Here is a 24913-nt window from a genome sequence, read left to right on the forward strand (position 1 = left end):
TTGCTCATCTTTCAAATGTTTCTTCTTGTTTTTGTATACAAGAACATGGGGTGGGTATGTGAAGGGTCTTATTTCCGTCCCTTTACATTACTGTATTTTATAATTAAAGCAGTTTTCATTTCTGGGATAAATGCAACTTGGTCATGGTGAAGTATCTTCATGTTTTAAAATTTGGTTTATTAATAATTTAGGATTTTTTTCATTTTTATTTATGGGAGAAATTAGCTTGTAACTTATTTTTTCTGTACTGCCTGTATGAGATTTTGCTATCAGGGTTATGTTGGCTTTGTAGTATGAGGCACAATGTATTGCTTCTCACATAGCTTCTCTCTTTTAATGCTCTGGAAGTATTTGTATAAGATTGATTGGTATGTTGTCTGGATTTGAAAAGAGAAAGAGAGATAATTTTGTTACTTTGTTTCCTATGGTATTTTTGATGATGAATTCAGTTTCTTTAATGGTTGTCTGTTTTTCCTTAGGTCAGTTTTGATAAGTTACATTTTCCCAGAAGTTTGTCCATTTTTAACTTTTCATGTTTAACTTTTTAAATGTATTAGTATGATACATAATACAACCGTCTTGTCTTACTGTCTTTCTTTTTCGTACTGTAGCTATCCTCTTTATTCTCGTAAGAACAGTAAGCCTGTTGGTCATAATCTTTGATAATTCCAGTATATGAAGACTTTGGAGGTCTCCTCTGCTGTTTGTTTGTTTTTTTTTTAAAGATTTTATTTACTTGACAGAGAGAGAGAGATCATAAGTAGGCAGAGAGGCAGGCAGAGAGAGAGAGGGAGAAGCAGACTCCCTGCTGAGCAGAGAGCCCAATGCGGGGCTTGATCCCAGGATGCATCCCAGGACCCTGAGATCACGACCTGAGCCCAAGGCAGAGACTTAACCCACTGAGCTACCCAGGCGCCCCTCTGCTGTTTTTTTTTTTTTTAAGATTTTATTTATTTATCAGAGAGAGAGGGGGAGAGAGCGAGCACAGGCAGACAGAATGGCAGGCAGAGGCAGAGGGAGAAGCAGGCTCCCTGCTGAGCAAGGAGCCTGATGTGGGACTCGATCCCAGGACGCTGGGATCATGACCTGAGCCGAAGGCAGCTGCTTAACCAACTGAGCCACCCAGGCATCCCATCTGCTGTTGTTTTTGATGGTATTTTTCATGTTTCTTCATTTCCTTTTGTGTTATGTTTGCACAGCTCTTCATTACCTTTGAAAAATTATTTGTGGGGATTTCCCAAGCCTTGGCATGAAGCTGTATTCTTCGAAAGAGGATTGAGTTTGCTTATGCTAAGACCTAAGAGTACAAATTGTTTGGAACCCCCTTTAAACTAAATGAATTGTTTGAGATTTCACGGATCAGATTTTCAGGAGGTACCTGCCCAAGTTTACAACTTCTTAAAGATTTCCTTTTCAGGGTGTTTGGGTGCTCATTCGCTCAGGTCATGATCCCAGGGTCCTGGGATCCAGCCCCGCATCAGGCTCCCTGCTCCACCGGATACCTGCTTCTCCCTCTTCCACTCCCCCTGCTTGTGTTCCCTCTCCCGCTGTGTCTCTCTCTGTCAAATAAATAAATAAAACCTAAAAAAAAAAAAAAAAGATTTCATTTTCATCCAGCCTTGCAGCTCCCCACCTCCTACTGTTCAGCTCTAAGGCAACACTCCCACAGTCCCCTTCAGAGGGTGAGATAGCGGCAAGTTTCGTTTGTCTTTACTCTAGGATTTTACCCTGGTAGGGGTGAGAGCATCCTAAGTCTATGTGGAAAGGGTCTCTTTTAAATGTCTTATTCTGAGGGCTCCTGGTCAGCTCAGTTGGTGGAGTATCTGAGTCTTGATCTTAAGGTTGTGAGTTTGAGTCCTACATTGGGTGTAGACATTATTTAAAAAACAAATTTAAAAAAAAGTCTCATTCTGAGCATGCCATCTGCTTTGCTTTCTCTGACCTTCTCCCCTTCCACCTCACTGTGCACTCCCTGTGAAATGCACAGCACAGTTTAATGCAGATCAGTAATGTCCTCAGATCAAGAGCTGCTTCATGTACTCGTCTTCTTTTTTAAAATATTTATCTATATCGAGAGAGAGAGCAAGCACAAACGAGAGAGAGGGAGAAGCCATCTCCCCACTGAACAATTGCCCCATGTGGCACTCGATCTCAGGACCCTGAGATCATGACCTGAGCTGAGGGTAGCTGCTCAGCCAACTAAGCCACCCAGTTTGGCCTTATTCCCATATATCTGAAATGGGTATGAAGTTATGAAATGGAACAGGATTTTCATGTGGATAAAATGGTTTAGTTTGTGATAAGGCACTTGAACAACGCTTAACACATTGTAAGTTCTCAGTTACAATGTAAGTTAGCTGCTGTTTTTATTACTAATATGAGGAGTCTGGTTAAACATACTTTTTTAAAAAAGATTTTATTTATCCTTTTGACAGAGATCACAAGTAGGCAGAGAGGCAGGCAGAGAGAGAGGGGGAAGCGGGCTCCCCGCTGAGTAGAGAGCCGGAGGAGGAGGAGGATGCGAGCCTCGATCCCAGGACCCTGTGATTGTGACCTGAGTTGAAGGCAGAGGCTTAACCCACTAAGCCACCCAGGCGCCCCTAAACATACATGTTTAGATAGCCTCATGCCTAACTGGGTTGTGAATGGCTGGTATTGGTGGAGGAAGGCCAAACTGTTGCCAGATTTACTTAGAGTAAAGTAAACTTCAGAATGGACAGAGAACCAAGGTGACTGTATGGAAAGAGGCACCTGACGGCTGGGCCAAAAGAACCATGGTGAGCACTTTGAAAGGACAAAATTAACACTTAATCCTTGGAGTGACTTTTACTTTATTTTTTTAAGATTTTATTTATTTATTTATTTGACAGAGAGTGAGAGAGCACAAGCAGGGCTGGCAGTGGGGAGAGAGAGAGGGAGAAGTGGACTCCCTGCTGAGCAGGGAGCCTGTTGCAGGGCTTGATTTCAGGACCCTGGGATCGTGACCTGAGCCGGAGGCAGACATCTAACCATCTGAGCCACCCAGGCACCCCAGAATGACTTTTAAAGTCCTGCCTCTCCTCCTGTGCTGTATTTATTTATTCTTTGCTCGAGAGGATTCTGTCTCCAAGGATTTTGTGGATCCAGATTTGAACTAACATGTGTTCCAGCTTTATCATAGAAAAAGAGTTATACAGCCCAAATTATGACCTCTCTTTGAGTTATATAACCTCCCATTCAGATATGCAGGTTTCTCTTACCATAATTTCTGGCTCTGAAAATGGGTCATTGGGTCTGACAAAGGAACTTGATCTGGCTTATGGATTTATTCATAAGAAAATTCTTTTATTGTCAAAGGGATTTGCAGTCATAGCTACTTAATGAGTCATTTTTGTTGAACAATAAAAGTTCAATTAGATGTTCTCAGAACTCTAGACTAGTAGTTTTTAAAAAATTGAACTTAATCTACAATTAAAGAGGTATATTTTACATTGTAGCTTTGTTTATACACACACACACTTTTAAAGAACTCAAATGGAACACTGTCTTACGAGATATGTTTTCTGTTTTTGTTCTATTCTGTTAAAAACTTCTAGATTCTCGCACTAAACTGATTATATTGCACATTAATGGGTATGTCCTGTGATTTGAAAAGTATTTGTCTCGTGCACTATAGAATCACGGAAGGAAAGGCAGAGTTATAAAATGGCTAAGGGACAAGTGGTCGGCAGAGTTCCCAGCAAATGCTTGTGAGCATCTGTGGAGCTCTTAACATGGCTCTATTATGGATAGGTCTGAAGGGTTTGAAGCCACACCCTTTGGCCTCGAGTGTGCCTTTAAGATGGTTATTTGGGGAGAAGAATGTTTGGTTAAGGGCATAGGGAACAACTGCAGAGAAGAGCTAGTGAGGGAGCACTAGTAGGCAGGGTGGTTAGAAGGATCCAGGCATATGCTCCGAACAGCTGTGGCTCTAGGTATGTCAGTGCCGCATCCTGTAATGGTCCATGACTGGCTGTTTAGTCCGCTCCTAAGAAGCAACTCTGGTAGGGGGGCAGAAGGTTGAAGGTCTGCCAAAATGTGGTTATTTATATTATTTTTAATTGTCTGAAGGGTTGGGTTATCTTCTAATAAAACCATGAAGCACTGGCCACAAAATGTTTCTGTGTCTTATTTATTTGTTTAGAATAAGAGAAACTAAGACTAAGGTAAAGGGAATGGCTTCCTGTCAGTTGGAGCAGCCCCGTATGGTTCTGTGAAAGATTTATGAGAGAGGCCTGCAGTTCTGGGATTGCTCATGTGAGTCCACCCTTCAAAAGGTACTTCCTTAAGCTTGATAAGTCTTGAAGTTAATACAGTGAAGAGGACAGAGAGGGCCTTAACTTTCACAGAGTTCACCCTCTAGGTGAGGAAAAAGAGAGGTAATTTGGGATGGTAGTGTGTCCTATGAAATCAGCAAGTCGTAGTAGTGAGGGAGTGAGTGGCAGGGCAGTGGCATAGCAGACTACATTTTGATGAGGTAGTCATGGAAAGCATCTCTGAGCATATGATTTTGGGCAGAGACCTGAATTCATGAGATCTAGCAAAGATCTAGGAAAACTTCTTTTGCTTTGCTGTTGAGTACTGCTTATGCAAAGTTCAGTGTTTCGTAGCAGAGACGATTGCTTTGGTTCTTGCAACTTTTCATAAAAAGATAGTTGGCTCTTAAAGTGAGAAGAATAACACAATTCTAGGAATTGTAATGTTCTGTTAGCACAGGTAACAGTACTACCCTGTGGAGGGAGTATGAGCTTGGGGGGAGGGCCTGGAGGGCTTCTGCAAAATTAAACACAGGAGAAAAGCTGTCTCATTGTGCCCTGTTCAAGTATAGACTCTGTACAATCTTCATTATTAAAGTTATACCTTGTAATCTAAAACTTAAGAAAAATTGTGGGAGAGACACTTGGGTGGCTCAGTCAGTTAAGCAGCTGCCTTTGGCTCAGGCCATGATCCCAGGGTCCTGGGATCGAGTCCCTCATTGGGCTCCTTGCTCAGCGTGGAGCCTGCTTCTCCCTCTCCCTCTGCCTCGGCTCATGTGCACTCTCTTCCCCGTCACTCTCTCTCTCTCTGTGTGTCAAATATATACATAAATAAAAAATAAATTAATTAAAAAATTAAATAAATTAAATTAAATTAATAAATTAATTAAAATAAAAGTAAAAAAAATTCTGAGAGAAGAGTGGTTAAGGCAGAAAGAATAGTGAATGAGAAGTTTGTTTTTTTTTTTTTTAAAGATTGTATTTATTTATTTGACAGACAGAGATCACAAGTAGGCAGAGAGGCATGTGGAGAGGGTGTGGAAGCAGGCTCCCCATTGAGCAGAGAGCCCAATGTGGGGCTTGATCCAAGACCCTGAGATCATGACCTGAGCCGAAGGCAGAGGCTTAACCCACTGAGCCACCCAGGCACCCCGTGAATGCAAAGGTTCTAAGGTGGAGGTGAACTCTGGGTATTGGAGGGGCAACAAAAAGGTCATTATGAAGTAGGGGGGAGTGAAAGAGAAGTAGGAGGTGAAGTCAGCAAAGTAAACGGTGTGTTTCTCACCTTGGTATCACATTTCTGAATAATCTGTGAAGGGTAACTCTGCAGAAAATACCTGTGACTGGCCCCATCCCTGCCCGTTAAATCAAAATCTCTGGGATTTATCAGGTATTTTGTAGAAGGTCCTTTTATTGAGATTCGTCTTGTGTTCATCTCATGATTAGACTAGAGCTAGTGGTTTGTGGGAGGAAGACCACAGAGTTAAGGGTGCAGGCTATTAAGATCACTATCACGGTTGGTGTCTGGGAGCCGGAACAGATTAATAGCTCGCACTTATTATATATAACCTATGGGTAGGCACTGTTCTAAGCTCTTTATCGTAGTATTAATTTGATCCTCTTAACAATCCTAGAGACCCATTATTTATTTTTATTTAAAGATTTATTTATGTGACAAAGAGAAAGCACGCATGTGAGCACGAGCTGGAGGGGCAAGAGGGAGAGGGAGAGAGAATGTCAAGCAGATTCTGCACTGAGTACAGAGCCAATGCAGGGCTTAGTTTTGCCATCATGACTTGAGCTGAAACCAAGAGTCAGACACTTAACCAGCTGTGCACCAAGGTGCCCTGAGGTACATTTTATTATTATTTCTATTTTAAGGAGGAAGGAAACTGAGGCATAGGGAGATCACATAACTTTCCCAGGGTCATAGTTGGAAAGTGGCAGAGCTTAGCCAGGAGTCTTAACAGCTGACTCCTGAGAAAAGGTCCAAGCTTTTCCTTCTCTCTCCCCCAAGAATCCAGTGCCACCTTTTTCTCTTCCCGACCTCTTGATCAAAACAGAATGGGTTAATGGGGATTATATATTACTAGATTATTGCTTTTCAGGGTAAGGTTGCTGATGAGTAGTCTTACTATTCTTAAACCCCTCTGCAAATAAAGGACCGTGTGCCTGTGGCACCAGCTTTTCTTGACTACAGCGCACAATACAGAAGTTGCCCTGTCTTTTCATTGGTGTACCTTTTCTCCTCCCTTGCATCTGACCCAAGATGGGAAGCCAGAGGTGAATCTGTTTCAGTGCTCAGTGTGTCTTCTGCTTGAACTTATAGTTCAGTCTGAGATGACCAGCTCAGTTTCATATTCCTGTCCCAGTTGGTTCTTTTACTATCCAGAGCCACAGTCTGCTCTTGTGTGGCAGGTAGGAGCACAGGTGCTCATGCACTCTCTGAAGAGAGGACAGAAGATATACAAGGAATGGGTGGAACAAAAGCTTTAGTCCTGATATGTGGGGTAGAGAGGAGAATGCGATAGGAAACACAGAACTCTGGCCCCGGGGGACTTAAATCCTTTGTATGTGTATTTTATTTTTGGTTTTGGTTGTGTGTGTATCACTGTCATAGGGATCAAGCCAACATGGCATCAAAAAAAATATTAATATTGATGTCCTTTACAGATGTCCCAAAATGAATGAAGAATTAAAAAAAAAAATCCTTCAAATATGCTAAAGCCTCAATCCATACCCTAGGCCAGATAACCATATTCTTGTTGAACATTAATTATATATTAAACTCACTTCGGATGTGTTTAGCTAGTTTTTGATCAGGTAGCAGTGTAATCTGCTTTTAATTTCAATAGAGTGTTAGAGAAAATATTCATTTTAATGTTACAAGCTATATGGTTAACGTTCAAGACTGGTAGTTTAAGTTAATCTTATTTATCTGAATAATTTTTGAGCATTTGTCATGAGCTGTGTGATGAATATGGAGAATAAAGAAAAGCTTTTGACATCAGGAAGCTTATAGTCTAATAGGAAAGATAGTCTTTTCAAGCACTTATTTGTATGTAAATAGAGGAGCAGTAAAAACATCAAGCTATGCGGGGCTCAAAGAAAAGAGAAATTAATTTCGGGTGAAAACATGGAATCAGGAATGATTTTGTGGCAGGAATGGTATTCAAGGTGGACCAGATGGGTAGGATTTTACTAGGTAAATAGAAACTAGACTGTTAGATAGCCCTCCTGTGTTCCCTATACACATTCACTGTAGCATTAGTTACAGTATACTCTATCGATGTTACTTCTTTCCATGTCCAACATGGGTTATAAACTCTTCTGGGGTCACTACTGTAATTTATGTTCCCAGTACCTAGCACAGTGCCTGTTGAGTAGTAGATGTACATGGAATATTTGGTGAATATATGAAATGAAATATGTCATCTAGTCCCAGGGTGTTGATGAACTGAAAGAGACAGTATTGTGTAATCATTTAGTGTTTCAATATTTACATTAGTTCACCTGCATCTAATACAAGGAATTAATTTGGAAAAATCCAAAATAATAGCAACTCAAACAAAATATTCATTTCTCTCTGTAAATGAAGTCTGTATATAAGCAGTTTAAGGCTGGTGTGGAGAAAATGTGACGTTATTAGGAATCTAGGCTCTTTCTAGATCCACTCTGCTACCCTTAAGGTGTAGCGCTTGACATGGACCAAGTTGACTGCTGGAGTTTAGCCAGCACGTCCAAGTTCCAGGATAGTAAGCATAGGAAAGTGGAGAAGGGCACACCCTTCTGTTTTAAGGAAACCCCCCAGAAGTTGCATATGTTGCTGCTTATGTTTCATTGGCTAGAGTCAGTCCTGTGGCCTTATTTAGTTGAAAGGGAGGCTAGGAAACAGTCTTTTCTCCAGGCTACACTACGTCCAGCTAAAAGCTGGTGTTTGTTGCTAAGGGAAAATGGGAGAATGAATATAAAGGACCAAGCAGTCTTGAATTAGTTGGCTTTGCAATCTATGAATTTGAGTACTTATTAGCTGTGTCATGTTGGGTAATTCACTCAGCCTCTCTGAGTCTTGGTTTCTTCACCCGTAACATTGGCATAATGATTGCTTCTCCTTGTTGGGTTATAGTGAGGAATAAAGATCATACATGTAAGGAGCTTAGCATAGTGCCTGGAAGATAATAAGCCCTCAGCTGTTGGTGGCTCATTCTTAGTACCATTATAAAGCCATCTAAGGTTCTATTCTGAGTTCATTTCCAAACCAGTTAGTCTGGCAGCAGTAGAAGTTCTGGACACCAAGTTTCTTTGGGTGAAAAGTGTTCAGCCCCCTCTCCTTCTGCTCCTTCTGCCTGCTTTATTCTGGTGGGTAGATAGGCTGGTGAAAAAGTTGTCTTTGAGAAGAGGCTCCTGTATGTTTCAGTGTCCTGCTGGTGCCTTATGCACTAGCTAACCAAAACACAGCTGGTAGGTCTAATTTTAGGTTCACAAGTCTTGCCGGTTGTCCTCTTTAAATTCTGTTTTACATTCTGAACTGTGGGAAATTTTTATAGAAGCAGAGGGGAGGCAGGGGCAATACGCTCTTTATTTTCTGGTTAGGAAATAGCTTCCATTTTCTTTCCAGTAGGTAGTCATGGGGAGAGAGATTATAGACACCCCTCTGTTGTTCTCTCTGTCCTTTGGGTCAGTATGAATGCTGGTGTAACCTGTATTGAGTGGTAAACTCTGACTTCACGTGCATGAAGTATGAAAATACTGGTCTTCAGCTGAGGTTATAAAACTAAGACAATCTAGAAACTCTGTCTGCTGTTGGATTTTGAGGCTCTTTACAGTGATGAGAGTATAGTAAAAATAGTTATTGAGTGGTTTTAGTTCAGGTGCTTTTCACTCATTGTTTCCATTGACCTCAGTACAACTCCCATAATACACTTTGTTACTATGATTCTCATTTTACGGATGAGGAAACTGATGCTCAAAGAGGTTGAGTTTTTTGGTAGGTCACCTAGCTAGTAAGTAGGAGGACTAGAGTTTAATCCCAGGTCGATGCCAAAGTACATGTTCTTTCCACCCCCATGTTGACTCTACTCCCCCATTTAAATTATTCCCACTTTTATCTAAACTTTAAAGTTGTACTAACAGTCTTCTGATGTTTACCTTCCATATGAAAGTATTTATTTATTTATTTATTTATTAAAGATTTTATTTATTTATTTGACAGAGAGAAATCACAAGTAGACGGAGAAGCAGGCAGAGAGAGAGAGAGGGAAGCAGGCTCCCCATCAAGCAGAGAGCCCGATGCGGGACTCGATCCCAGGACCCTGAGATCATGACCTGAGCCGAAGGCAGCGGCTTAACCCACTGAGCCACCCAGGCGCCCCATATGAAAGTATTTAATAGATACTTTCTGAATATTCTAAAACTGTTTCTTTTCTACCTGAAATTTTCTTCCTAGATATTTTACAAAGTATTTTGATTAATAACAGACTGTTCAGTCATTTTTCTCTGTTCATCCCTTCTCTAGCTCAGTACTTGGTACTTAGTAGTGCCCCAATATGTTGTTATTCAATTAATAATAACAACAACAATGATAACTAAAACTTACTGAGAACTTAGTATGTGCCAGGTTCTGTACTATAAGCTTCCTACATGTTACCTCATCCAATTTTTACCATAGTTCTTTGAGGTAGAGTATTAAGATATTTTTATATAGTATTCGAAGTTAGTAGCATGATGATTTTTTCTTTGATTCAGTCATTCAATCAGGTAGAGTATTTGGAGCAGTAGGGAATTTACCAATGAGTAATTCTAAATTCCTGTTTTCTTAGAGTTTATATCGTATAAGCAAAACAGACATAAGGAAGTTCAGCAGTAAATTATAGTTCAAATGATGATAAGATAAATACTAGGAATAACAAACTAGGGGAAGGAGGAGGATGACTGGGATGGGGGAAGGAGTGGGGAGCTATTTAAGGCTGTGAGGAGGAGTTGTTTGAGTGACGTGGGTAGGGTTAAAGCCAGTGATGGGAAGCTCTGGGGGCATAGTGGCCCAAATGGAAGGAATGACCTATGAAGAGGGTCTGAGATGAAGTGAGCTGCTGGGAGATAAAAAGGATGGCTGGAGGATAGCTTAGTAAGGGTGGAGATGAGGCATTAGTAGTTGAGGTCAGATTACCTAGTAGATTGTGATGAGGACTTTGGATTTTATTCTCAGTAGCCACAGACTATTTAAGCAAGGGAGGGAGGGATGTGACTTACATTCTTAGAATTTCACTCTGGTGAAATTCTGTGTGGAGGTGGATGGTAGGGTAGCAAGAACGGGAATAGTGCTGTTGCTTGGCCTGGGGAGTAGTACTGGTGATGAATGATGAAGAGTAGTTGGAGGTGGCATGTGTTTTTGAATTAGCTTGAGAAAGACTTGGTGATGGGTTTCTCAGAACCAAAAATGATTTCGGATCTGAGCAACTTATAAAGGTAGTTGCCTGACATAGAATGGACTTGGAGCTGGAAAAACAAGTACCAAAAAAAAAATATTGGTAAAGAATTTTTATATGACATGGCGATAAAGAAATTCAGTTTCGTTTTCTTTTGACAAGGCCTTAGCTTTCTGATTTGATTCCTTAGGAGGACTTGTATATTCTATCTTTTGGGCCTTTTCCACTGTTTCCCCCCAAAAAGCCTTTTTTGTAAAGAAGTTGTGTTGTTTTTTTTTAAAAGCATGTTATCAACACAAGGCCAGTGGAATAGGAAAAACACCAAAACAGCCAGCCAGTATTCTTTCTGAATGCAGCATCTTCTGATTTTTTATAATACAGAATTCAATATTTAGGAGCCAGTTTAGGATGTTTAAGTGATTAACATTTACAGTTCTATGGACAAATTACTGTTCTTTTGGTGCCCAGCTGGTTATTGGCATTAGATTAGACTAACTCCCATAAACCTACAGAGATACTTCTTGTCAGGAGACAAAAGTCAAGAGACACTTCCTGTTCGGATGCCCCTTCCACCTACCATATTCCACCTTTGTTTCCATTCCTCACACATTTTCAAAGGACGTTTACATTAAAATGAACTGTACTACTTTTTTGTTTTGGGGGTAAATGGATGGACATATGTTTATGAGGTGGACTCAACCCCTTTGAAGAGAGACATCCCAGGTTTTTGGAGTTCAAATACAAGAACCCTTAAAGGTATAAAACCTTCAGAGTGTTACTTCCAGGGATAGCAACTTCAGATGCCTGCAGGGAGTGAAAGGTAGTGGAAATGCAAGAAGCAAACCCGGTAACCGTGGCAAACTGGAGAGAGCGCGCCTGCTGTAAAGTAGGTAGCTGCCATTGGGAATGGGAGCCCAGTATAGTCCGATCTTTCAGATTTTCAAAAGAAGCTGGAAATCTTTTCTGTTAGGTCATATCTCCTGATTTTTAAATGCTGGCAACTTATTTAAAATTCCCAGTATGCTGTGTGGGATAACACTCTATAAGTCCAGGGGGAAAAAAAAGTTCTGTAGGCTGCAGGCTACAAATCTGTAGATTCTGATTTGGTCCATTTTCTTTCTTCACAGATTGAGAAATAGAAATCCAAAGATACAAAATGACTTTTTCCAGGCTCACATAGATAGAGGCGGAAGTAGGAGTAGAGCCTGGGTGTTTTTTCTCTGGATGCAGTTGTCTTAACATAGAAAGTTAAACTGTTTTGGTACTCAGAGGAAAAGTAATGTCTCTTTCCTAAGAAAAGTGCATGTACATTCTAAATTTTGTATACAGTTTTAGGGATTTTAAACTCCCTGAAATCTGTACATAAACACCAGGTAAAGAACTCTCTCTTGTACCTGCTGGTTCATATGTTTGCAGTGTAAAGGGAACAGTGCCCCAGTATTTATTTAAGCAAACTCACGTAGAGAGGCACTGTAGAAGCTGTAGGTCTGTCCTCCCTTGCTCACTCCCACCTTTGTGTGTTCTAAATCTTAGACAGTAGGACCACCTTTAGCCAAGTCCAAGACCCTTCCTATTACTCTGCAATACCAGTCCCTCCAATCATTTCTTTTTTTTTTTTTTCCCCAAAGACTTTATTTATTTATTTGACGGAGAGAGAGATCGCAAGTAGGCAGAGAGGCAGGCAGAGAGGGGGAAGCAGGCTCCCTGCTGAGCAGAGAGCCTGATGTGGGGCTCTATACCAGGACCCTGAGATCATGACCTGAGCTGAAGGCAGAGGCTTAACCCACTGAGTCACCCAGGTGTGCCCCTCCAGTCATTTCTTTCAGGTCTTTTACATACGTATATAGCATCCATGGAGAGTAACAGTTCTGCTTTTTTTTTTTTTCTAATTATATTTGTAGTAGGTATCCTTTTGCAAGTTTTAAAAAAATCATTATGTCTTGCCTTGTATACAGGCACAAAACAGATCTGCTTCATTCTTTTTATTTGCTAGATTATATTCCACACTTTGCTAATTCCAGAGTTTACTTAGCCATCCACTGTTAATGGATGTTTAGAATGTTTCCAGTTTTTTCAGTACTGCAGACAGTGCTACCATGAATATTTCTGTGCGTGCCTCCTTGACACAGGAGCTGGGTTTTCTTTAGGGGATAAAGAGAGAAATGGACTGGCCAGGCATGTGATTTCAAAAGTAGCTCCATCATTTTGTATCAGCAACATATGGAGGTCCCTAGTTTCTCCAAAGCCCTTCATCAGTTGATATCCGATCAGAACTTTTTTTCAAGATGATTAAGAAATATCTTAATTGCTAGTAAGTTTGAGCATTTTTTTTACATCTTTTAATATGTATCTTAGCCATTCTGCATTTCTGTTATGTTTGGATTTCTTTTGGGCTTACTTGACTTTTTCTTTTCTTTCTTTTTTTTTTTTTTAAAGATTATTTATTTATTTATTTTGACAGAGAGAGATCCACAAGTAGGCAGAGAGGCAGTCAGAGAGAGAGAGAGGAGGAAGCAGGCTCCCTGCTGAGCAGAGAGCGCGAGGAGGCGGGACTTGATCCCAGGACCTTGAGATCATGACCTGAGGCAAAGGCAGCGCTTAACCCACTGAGCCACCCAGGCGCCCCTTATTTGACTTTTTCTTATTTATAAGAATTCCTTTCTGTATTTCCTTATGTGTTGTTGACACCAGCCTCTTCTGTTGTATGTATTGTAAATCTTTTTCATTTGGATAGTTCTGATCCTGGTTTTGATCCTTACTGACTTGCTTTGTGATTTGGCCAGGAATCATTTGACTTCCACAGAGCCATTGTTGACCAGTGTAAAGTGAGAACACACCTCCTCTTAGTTACTGTGTAATAGCGAATTGCCAGTGTGTATGAGTCCTGTGATTTGTAGGTTCCTCATTTGATTTCTATGAGCCATTTTCTCAGCTATAAAGTGTGAATACCCTAAGTTTTTAGGTTTATCCTGAAATGCCAGTGAAAGAGCATATAAAAGTGCTTTGGAGAATAAAGAATAAAATTTCAAGTGTAAGGCATTTTGTCCTTTCTTTGGCTTTGTTACAACTCATCCCTAGGAGTTGGCTTTTGTAAAGCATGCTACATCTTCACAGATTAATCAGACTCTGAGAGGTGGGTGTCACAACATAACACTTGTTTCTTTTTATTCTACACTCTTTCAGGGCAGGAAAGAGGTGTGTAAACAAGATATGTTTACATTGAACTCCTGTGTTCTTGGAAGGTATGGGGTGGGATGGAGGTGGAGAAGAGCGCTGTCAGGAGACTCTCGGAGTTCACTACCCATAGTGCTGGCGGCAAAGGCTGGCACAGTAGAACCTGAACATTTATGGAACCAAATGTCTATAAGGTTAAAATTAGCCGCCCTTTGTTACTGTCATGGTCCACCTCTCAACAAGAGCACAGGTTTCATAGGCAATTGTTCTATTCCACCACAGTAGGGAAGTATGAGAGTGTAATTTCTGACCCTGATTATTACCTTTTGGCCGATGACTGCCTTTTCAGACAGATAATTCACTAAAACATAATAACCACCCTTTGCTCTGGGGACACTCAAACTCAGAGACCACCTTAGACCTAGATAACCCTGCGCCCCTGCCCTATGCTGCATGCTTTAGAGGGCCCTTCCTGTAGAGGGCCGTGCCGGTCCCCTTCTGGACTACTCTCCAAGTACCCAGGACCCAGGAATTACCAGACAAAATGTCTTGAACCTGCTTTCGAGGCCTGCAGGTTTTCTGAGTCTGTCTTCCCAAAGATGGATCAAGCCATTAGCCTCTCCCCCTGATGTGTGCATTACTAGGTCCTGGGTGTGGCCAAGGGTGACTACTTAGTACACCCACAGCTGAGGTGTACTAGCGTGACATCTGTATACAAGGCTTCTTGAGGTGCAGAAAGTGTGTGGGGGAAAGAAAGGAGGTGAGTCTTCTGGGGCCAGGGTCTTCCACTTACTACTTTTTCTCCAGCCCTGCAGCTATTGGAGGCAGGTCTGCCCAGGGAAGCCTCTCTTTTCTGACCATCTACTTATTTGACGAGTAAAACAAAAACAAAACAAAAAACACTGAGAATGTTTTCTTCACCACCCATTTTAGATACTGAGTATAGCTGACTCACCAGAGTTAATCTCTGAGAATAATTCTCAAAGCAGGGGTATGGGTTGGAATGGGTGAATTTCCTGAAGGGAGAATATCAGTGCATCATCTTCTGTCTCTCCCCTGGGTAGGCAGTGCTGCTGATGCTTGGTGAAAAGGAGCGAGGATTCTGCTGACACACTGTATTTTTATAAAAGAAGGCTAAGGTTTCCCTTATCTCTCCACACAAGGCACATCTGCCTGCAAACGTGCTGTCTGCTTCTGAGGGATGCCTTCGTCGTTCTGTTTCTTTTCTGAATGTTTTAAGGCACAGTTTTGGTGCATTCCTTTCTGTTCTCTAGAGCCGGGGGGAAGTCATAATATATCAGGGCTCTTGCTGAAGAGCTTAAAATGGGCGCTGGCAGCTGGGGTGTGGGGGAAGAGAGCTTTCCAGAGACAAGTGACCTGCTTGTTCAGCCAATGAGAAGCAGGTTACAGAAATGATATCACCAGACAGGCTTTATTGTCTGATCATCTCATAAAAGCAGGATTGTGTCTGGCAACTTAACCCTTTTTTAGGTACATCAGGTCTCACCCACTCTCTGGTATGTGACCTCCAGATTCTTTTTCCCAGCTGTCTGCTTTGAGATCACAGAGATTAAAGATTTAAATTGGTGATGAAATTTGGAGAGTTGTAAACCACTATTTTAAAACTACAAACTATTAAAATTTAGAACCCCAGCTAGAATGGGAATGTCAGCTATGCTGTGTTTGGAGAGCATATCTAAAGCAGATACCCATCTAGTCATGTTACACCAGGCTTTTGCTGGATAGATTTGGGAGAGAAAGGGAGTTAGAGGGAAAACAAGACTGAGCCTTTAGTTTGTTTTAATCTACATAAAGGATCTTAGTAAGAATTTCCTATTTTAGAGGAATTGGAATTGGTTCTGCAAATTTGGAAAATTGTACTGATTCTGAGACCAATTTTGAGTAACACATATTTGTAGTGTTTGTTTATATTGTACCGGTTGATTATCCTTTCCCCCATAAAAATGTCAGTCATTTTACTTCTTCATGCTTCCTTATCATCATTGCTAAGATGCAGATGATGATCCTACCAGATCCTACACAAGAGTAGAGATAAGAAAATAAACTAATTTATATGATTTTGGAATGTGCTACACATATGTATCCTAATTAGGTCATTCATGTCTTAAGATTGTGTATTCATTCACTCATTTGTTTGGCAGGCTGTTTCAAAACCTTCTTGATGCTGGGCACAGACACAGAGATAGAAGCTGTAGTTCTTACTCTTAAGGAGTTTAAAACATTTTGAGGCAGATAGACAGTAATAAAAATGTCTCAGGAATCTGTTGCATATACCGTGTTCCAGGTCCTTTTCTGAGCACCTTAAGGTGTATTAGTTCATTTAATCTTACCATAACACTGTGAAGTAAGTACTGTTATTAGCTTTGTATTACAGATAAAGAAATAGAAGCATAGAGAGGCGAAGTGACTAGCCTAAGATCACGTAACCAGTGGTAGAGTTGGGACTTGAATCCAGGCTGTGTGGCTCTAGAGTGTGTTCTCTGAATCTCTCTTTACCAGTGCAGTAGTTACTAGCTGTATATAGCTTTGGAGGACTTGAAATGTGGCTTGTCTAAACTGAATAGTGTATATGTGAAATACACACTGGATTTCAAAGACTTAGTATGAAAAATGTATCAAATGTCTCATGTTGAAATAACATGTTGCAGAGATAATATTTTAGATATACTGAGTTAAGTAAAAATCTATTAGAATTAGTTTCACTTTATTTTTGTGGCTACTAGAAAACTTAAAATTACCTTTGTGGCTTGGATTTGTGGCTTACATTTCTCTTGGACTGTTCTACTCTAAATTGTTATAATACAGGGGTACCTGGGTGGCTCGGTCAGTTAAGGATCTGCCTTCTTTGGCTCAGGTTATGATCCCAGGATCCTGGGATTGACCCTGCATCAGGCTCCCTGCTTGGTGGGGAGTCTGTTTCTCCCTCTCTCTAGGTTGCTTTTCCTGCTTGTGTGCACACATGCTCTCTCTGTCTGTTTCAAATAAATAAATAAAATCTTTAAAAAAAATCATTGTAATGCAATAATTATAAGAGGAGACATTTGTTGAGCACTTCCTATGTGCTACATACTGGACAATACCTTGACACTGTTCCACTTAAGCCTCAAAATAACCCTGTTTATTATTCACATTTTATAGAAGGGACAGGAGGTTTTGAGAAAGTCTGTAATTTACCTAAGGTTAATCCACTAGTTAATGACAGATCCCAAATTTGAAACCTTATATGTCTGACTCAAAAACCTGTACTCAACCAGTACACTGTAATACTATTTCCAATTAAATCTTTCATTTTCTTTGTTTTTATTTCTGTAAGAATGTTTAATACTGCATACTTCTGTATTTGGTATGTAGAAGTTTAAGTTAAAAATTACTAGGTCGTAAAATGGACATCCTAGATTAAAAATCTCTTTTCAGAGGCTCGGCCCTCACTCAGTGAACAGTCAACAGTGAACAGTTGAACCCTGAGATGAAGCAGTGAGTCAGCCTATGCAAATGGCATTTAATTTTCATTCTAGTAGTTCTGTCAGGTCACTGGGCAATTTATGCCCCGACCCTCTTTGTCCAGTAGAGAGAGGAAGATGGGCAGTGCAGCTTTCCTTAGTCATTTAGTTCTTTTGGCTAATAAGAAGAAAAAATTGCTTTCCATTTCATTGTCTCATGAAATGCTGTTTGTGTTTGAGAGAGCATCAAAATTCTGTCTAATGATCCCTGTCTTTTCTTTCTTTCAGAGCAAAGACTCAGGCGGATTAAAGGCAGCTATGATAGAGTTGGTGGAAAGGTTGAAGTTCAAGAGCTCAGATCCTAAGGTAAGTATTGTTTTGGAATTGATTGGTATTGTGTTTCGTTCTCCTTGAGCTAGGTTTGAGGGATATTAGTGATCATCTATCTGAACATCGCATCGAGATCTAATTAAGCCTACCTATCATATGCCTGGAGATAAGTCATCTGTTTTTTCCCTTCTCTATGACTTATAACATATAATCATTGTTTTCCCTGAACTGCGGACAAGTGCATTTTTAATCCTCCTATAACGGGCCTTTGAGACTCCTGTCTTCTGTGTCCATTAAACTCAGTCAAAGGCATACAAGGTACTGATCATCTTAATGGGGACTGGAACAAGCTCCAGACCCATCCAGTTGGTGTTCAGCACTAGTGTCTTGTCTCTCTCCTACTTACAGGAACCAGTGGCCACTATGAATGCTTTTGTCTTCATGACCTGGAGTGTGGTCTGGGAAATGGTTTCAGCTTCCTGGCTTTCTTCGAAATATGTTGGGAGCTATAAGACTGATATTCTGGGAGACTCTCTACCAGGGTGGAGGTGGACTGGGATCTGAACATAACACAGCTTCCCTTTTCCTACCCGGAGACCTCCTGTAGCACTACTGGTTATTGGTCCCAGCTGGCTCTGCCTGAGAGTCAAAGCCTTTCACAATCAGATAGGGAAGGGAGCACAAATTCGTTTGACTTTTTGTATTCCCACCCCCCCCCTTTTTTAATTTAAAGTCCTTTATATTGGGAAAAGACGAGCATTTCTTGAGTACTCACTAAGAGAGCCAGACACTGTGCTAGGAGCCTTACATATCTTTTTTAAAAATTGTGGTAAAATACACATAATGAAATTTACCACTTTAACCATTTCTATTTATTTATTTATTTATTTATTTATTTAAGATTTTATTTATTTATTTGACAGACAGAGATCACAAGTAGGCAGAGAGGGAGAGGAGGAAGCAGGCTCCCCACTGAGCAGAGAGCCCGATGTGGGGCTTGATCCCAGGACCCTGGGATCATGACCTGAGCTGAAGGCAGAGGCTTTAACCCATTGAGCCACCCAGGCGCCCCTTATTTTTATTTTTTTAAAGATTTTATTTATTTATTTGACACAGAGAGATAGATAGATCACAAGTAGGCAGAGAGGCAGGCAGGGGTAGGGGGGTGGGGAATCTGCTGTTTGCATTGGCCGGGAATTTAACCCCAGCCTCCCGCGTGGCAGGCGAGAATTCTACCACTGAACCACCAATGCTAACCATTTTTAAATGTGTAGTTTAGTGGCATTAAGTATTCCTATTGTGTCCTGCCTTCATCACCACCTCCATCCATCTCCAGAACTTCTTCAGTCATTCCAAACTGAAACTCTCTATCCACTAACTTCTTTTCCCCCCTCTGCTCTTACATACTTGTGATTTTTTGTAACAACCTGGTAGAGTAGCTTATTATTCCCATTTTATTGATAAGGACACGGAGGTTTAGAGAGGTAGGGCCATTTGCCCTGACTGTAGTATAATTTAGAGCTGGGATTCAAATTGACTTCACTGCCTGTACTCTTTCTTTTATGTCACATTGCACACCAAGCACTGGTGTTCATCTCCTTTCTACCATCTAATAACCTTGTGCCCCATTTTTCTAATCTGAAGCAGTATCGAGGCAGACCCACGATGACAGCCTTTACAAAAAGTGGCTTCAGTCTTCATTCTACAAAATAACTTTCTCTTCATACAGCATTGAAAGCATTGGGACATTGGTCATATTTCTTGTCTTCTGGTGTAGTTAGAACTCCAGAGATAGAGAGTATCTTGATAGAAAAAAATTGGTGTAACCTTTATCAATTTTCTTAGCTCAAAGTAAAGATTCCTGGTATAAGTAGTTTTCCTTTAGTGAAGATGAACTAGTTAATTATTAAGGATTAGTGAAAGCTTTTTTTTTTTTTTTTTTTAACTGAGTTTTTCTGGTTTCTGGGGCAAAACAGCTATCCTGAAGGAGACAACCGTATTTTCTGTTTCTGCCCCACCCATATGCTTGTAGGTAGTGAAGAGCAAGAGGATGTATACAGATTACACTGAGTGGCTTCTGTGCATGATGATAATACAGGTAAAGTGCTTTGGGGTCCTTTATGAATGCATAGAGTGCTTCTAATAGGAAACTTGCCAGAGGTGAAAAAAATTGAATGATCCCATGAGAACAGCTTGTAGAAACCTGAGGATTTTCCCATGGTACATCATGAGCTAAAGAATATTTCTTAGGACCAGACTTGATCTTGGATATGTGCATACACACTCACCTCTTTTCTCTTCTCTCTATCTTGTTCTGGAGTATTGCTACCAGTCTCCTTTATTTTCAGACCCTGTTCTGGTCTGCCATATGCATATACTGTATACCTGGAGCCAGGTTGAGGAAGGACTAAGGTAATTGCAGAATGACTGCGAGATCATAAACAGGGCTGGGGAGTGGGGTGGTAGAAAATGGGACACTATATACATAATTTTTGCAACAAATAATTGTCTTCCAAGGGAAGTTTTTAATCTGTTCTGCTTTCCCTCAGAACTCCACCATCCCTTTGTTAAGTTGGCCTATTTAAGAAGGGCAGAATCTCTCAGGCTTTATGACCTGTCATTTCCAGACACAGGAGCTTTTCATAGGAACACTGATTTGAGCCATGAAGCACTGAGCACTATCTCTGCCTCACTTCCTCTAGAATTCCCTAAAGCATCACAAAACTTCATTAGTCCAGACACTGAAATCTGTTGGGGACTGAGTTAATGTTTACCTCTGAGTTTTGTCAGAGAGGAGTGGAAGATGACTACATTAACTATTTTTTAAAATTAGGAAATAATATATGTTTATAGATTAGAAAATACAGAAATCCATGAAGGAAAAGTCAAATGGCTTTTCCCCAAGCTAACCACTATTATTAACAATTTGGTGTGTAACCTTCTAGACATTTTTCCAGTGGAAATATACTTCTAAGATATTTTATAAGAATTATACTGCACTTATGGTTTCAGTACATGGAATATTTTGGACATTCTTCTATGTCATTGATTATCACTTTTTCTTAATGAGAAGCCTCATTTTGTCCAAAATATTTGTCAGGTGCCCCTTTTTCTTCCAGAACAGTTGTTCTTAACCTTTAGTGTTCATAAAAATCACCTGGAGGACCTCTAAACTGCAGAGTGCTGGGCCCACCTCCGCAGTTGCTGATTCAGTGGGTCTGGCGTGACTAGAGGTTGTGCTGACCCTGGTGATCTGGTGATGTTCCTTCTCTTTTGTTTTGATTTTTTTTTTCATTCCTTTCAGTAAATAATCAGAAGAGCTCTTGTAAATAAGTCTAGAACGAGCAGGGGAGAGGAAAGGTATCCTGAGGCTGCCTGAGACGGCAGGGTTCCTGCAAGGCCCAAGAGAGTGAGAGGAGTTCTAGTCGGGATTTTCGAGGACGATCAAGGCTCATGCCATGGGACAGGAATGGGTTGAGTTATAAAACCAGAGGAATAGCAGGAGACACCAAATCCCAGCCACTAGGGGTGAGCCTGAGAAGAAGAACAGAGCCAGCGGTGGCTGGGAAATAAGGCACAGGTTAAGTTGTGTACGTGCATGTTGCTATGGTGAGCCCTGTTTTAAAGGATACATATCTCCAGGGATTAGAACTTTCTATATAACAGAGAGAGTATTTTTTTAAAGATTATTTATTTATTTATTTATTTGACAGAGAAAGAGAGAGAGAGATCACAAGTAGGCAGAGAGGCAGGCAGAGAGACGGGGTGGGGGTGGGGGTCAGGGTGGGGGAAGCAAGCTCCCTGCTGAGCAGAGAGCCTGGTGTGGGGCTCCATCCTAGGACCCTGAGATCATGACCTGAGCTGAAGGCAGAAGCTTAACCCACGAAGCCACCCAGGCGCTCCTGGAGAGAGTATTTTTAATACCAATCTTTAGTTTATTTAATTGAAAGTAGTCTTTTAAATAATAAGGCATCCCAATGTGTGTGATATGGTCCAGTTTATAAACACTTTTTTTTTCGGTCATACTTTTCAGAAACATTTATTGTACCAAGTAGGGTTTTTGTTTGTAGATTTCTTATATATATGCTAGACTTTAGGAAAATTAAAAGATGTAGTTAATCAGGTATGTGTGTATGCACGTCTGTGTCCGTTCCCGGGATTTTTAAGAAATTGAAGGTATTCTGGGTTACTTACAACTCTCCTGTGAAGTGACTGTGCTGTTATCTTTCTTAGTATACCCAGAGGATACAAGCTCAGAAAGCACATTGATTTCTTTCCCTTCCTTCCCACTGCCCAGCCTCTCAGAAAGCATTGAACCAAAAACATAACATGCTAAACTCAATCCAACTAATGTCTCATTATGCAGTTAATAACAGCCATTCTCTCTATTAGTATTGATTCCATCTAACATGTGCTGTTCCTTGTTTCCTATGGCTTATGTGCTCGAAACGAACAGAAACACAGCTGTGTATCATGAAATCATACTAATGTTACGAGAAGTTAATTCTCAAGAAAAGGGCCTTAAACTCAGGTCAAGTGGCTCATATTATTCTCTCAGATTGGAGTGGGATTAAAGATGGGACTTAGCCATACTAATACTGCCTGAAACATATCGAGTTGTTTTTTTTTTCCCTGTATTCGATTTCTAAAGGTGTTCTTACTTAAGTTTAAAACAAGAGAGTTGTCTAACAACATGAAATTAAATAGATCTGAGAATTATTTTATTTTTATTTAGCATTTACATAGCATTTTATAACTGCAAGAGAACTTTACAGTCCATTTTAGTAGCTGATATCATTGACATGGAACATAGCCCAGTCCTTCACTCTCCTGTGCTAATCAGACTCTTGTTAAAATGATAGGTTTTAGGGTGCCTGGGTGGCTCAGTCAGTTAACTGTGTACCTTTGGCTCAGGTCATGGTTGGGGTCCTGGAATCAAGCCCTGTGTCAGCCTTCCCACTCAGCGGGTAGTTGGCTTCTCCCTTTGCCCCTCTCCCTGCTTGTGTTCTCTCTCTCTCTCTCTCAAAAAAAATGAATAAAATCTTAAAAAAAGAAAATATTTTAAAAAATAATAAAATTTTTATAAAAAGACTCAAAAAATGATAGGTTTTGCATGTACAAAAAGTAATGGATATAAGCAAAACCTATTTGAATTCTTGTTGTTAGTGTCCTGTTGTTTCCCAGGGAGAAGCCAAGCCTCATGCTCTCCTTGCCTTGCCCCAGGACAGAAGTGTTCTCTAGGACAGTGTTTAAGCACCCAACTGAAGCAGAGAATTGAGCTGCTTCAGTTATCAAGTTGATTCATTTAAAAGTGTTCCTTTGGTTAGAAAGTTATTAGAATTATTGACCTATTTGTACACTTTTCCTAAAAAAAGAAGTTGTAAATAGCATTCTTGAAGGGTGTGCATAGTGTTTTGTTTTATCTCTGTGCCCTCAAGCTCTAGTCTGGTGGGTACTAGATGATGTAATAGTAATAGATATGCACGGTAATAGATGCGCATTATCCAGTATAGTAACACTGTGCAAGGAAATATTATTTGTCCTGTTTTATGGAGGAGCAATCCAAGGTTTAGAGGGGTTAAAGAGCTTGCTGGTAAGTGACGGGACTAGGACTTCACATGTGTCATACTTCACGTACTTCCCCTGCCCATGATTGTTGAACCCATGGATGAGTAAATATAAAGATATGTATGTGCTGCCCTCCTTAGCAGTATGACTTTTCACTGACTGTTTTTCCCTCACATTCTCCTTCTACCTGCCTTTACTGGATACTGCAGCCTCCAGGGTCCAGGACTGGAGAATGGCCTTTTCCGACAGACAGTATGGGAAGATGGGGAGAGCCGTAACAGCCCAGAGCATTTAGCACTGGCTAAATGGAGAACCAAGGCTGGTGCTTCGGTAGTTTCCCATTAGTGATAGAAGATACCAGATGGGAAAGTACCTGTGGTGTCTCAGGCCCGAGCCATGCTCTGAGGCCTGGTATCCGCCAAGGACCAGATGCAGCCCCTTCTCATCCTCTGTAGACACTTGGGCGGTAGAAAGAAGAGAAATAAGTTCTTTGCCCTCCTTCACCATCCCCCTGCCTTTATGAAAACAAAATGAAACAACTTCCCGTTTTCCCCATCCCCCAATTATAAAAGTAATACATGCCATCTGTAGAAAACTGTGGGACAAACAGACTTGTGTATAGAAGAAGAAAAGAAATCTGCTACCTGTAGTCATTTATAAACTTTGAGTACCTCTTTTTTCAATTTAATTTAATATTATTTAAATTTAATTAATTAACATATGGTGTGTTGTGAGTTTCAGAGGGAGAGTTCAGTGATCCATTAGTTGTATATAGTACCCAGTGCTCATTCCATCATGTGCCTCGGCAGTGCCCATCACCCAATTACCCCATCCCCCACCCACCTCCCCTCCAGCAACCGTCAGTTGGTTTCCTGTAGTTAAGTCTCTTATAGTTTGTCTCCCTCTCTGATTTTGTCTTACTTTATTTTTCCCTTCTTTCCCCTAAGATACTCTATTTTGTGTCTTAAATTCCACCTATGAGTGAGATCATATGATGATTATCTTTTTCTGACTTACTTCGCTTAGCATAATACCTTCTAGTTCCATCCACATGAATACCTCTTTTTTTAAATGCAGATTCTTGAACCTCACCCAGAACATCTAATTTGGTAGTTCTGAGACTGCTTTTTTAGTATACAGCCTTGATGATTCTAATGCACATGGTCAATGCATCACACTTTAAGATACATCTATGAGAAAACTGGTTAATATCATGGTGCTTTGCCTTTCAAATAGAGAATTAGTATTCTCTCTCTAGATAATTATTGTTCTATGTGTGTGTGTAAGTATATATACAATTAGATAACTGTATGTATTTTTGTATGTATAGACATGCATACATAGTTTGTATCCTGCTTTTTTTCACCTGACATCATCTCTTATAAACATTTCTATCATTTGAATTCACTTCAGTCTTTGAACTGCCGCTTGGAAAACTAAAATCCTGAAGGCCAGTCTGCTGTTATTACCAAACGGAGCTTTTACCCAATATGGCATTTCTGTTTTCTTCCTAATTGCATAAGCACACTCTGAAGTTTGTTTTCCTCAGACATGCCAGTCACAGTCTAAGATCATTTGGGTACAGTGGAAATTTAGTTAATGCAGTCAGGCACATAGTCATGAAGTCAGCCCCCAGCTGTCCCTTTGACAGCGTTCCCACCGCCCCCCACCCCCAGGGTGT

The 24913-nt window shown here is 40.6% G+C and overlaps 1 protein-coding gene across 2 annotated transcripts in view; it reads left to right on the forward strand.

Moving 5' to 3' along the window:
* Positions 1–24913, forward strand: part of TRIM44 (tripartite motif containing 44) — a 108459-nt gene that overhangs the window by 4224 nt on the left and 79322 nt on the right. Inside the window, exons 2-3 of one of the 2 annotated variants that reach the window (XM_082748974.1) lie at positions 17623–17700; positions 19697–19762. In XM_082748974.1, coding sequence (XP_082605100.1) covers positions 17623–17700; positions 19697–19762 — 144 coding nt within the window. The remainder of the gene's footprint in view (positions 1–17622; positions 17701–19696; positions 19763–24913) is intronic. The other variant, XM_082748975.1, reaches the window with a different exon arrangement.

The sequence above is a fragment of the Mustela nivalis genome (genome assembly GCF_964662115.1).
Source record: "Mustela nivalis genome assembly, chromosome: 9".
NCBI lineage: Eukaryota > Metazoa > Chordata > Mammalia > Carnivora > Mustelidae > Mustela > Mustela nivalis.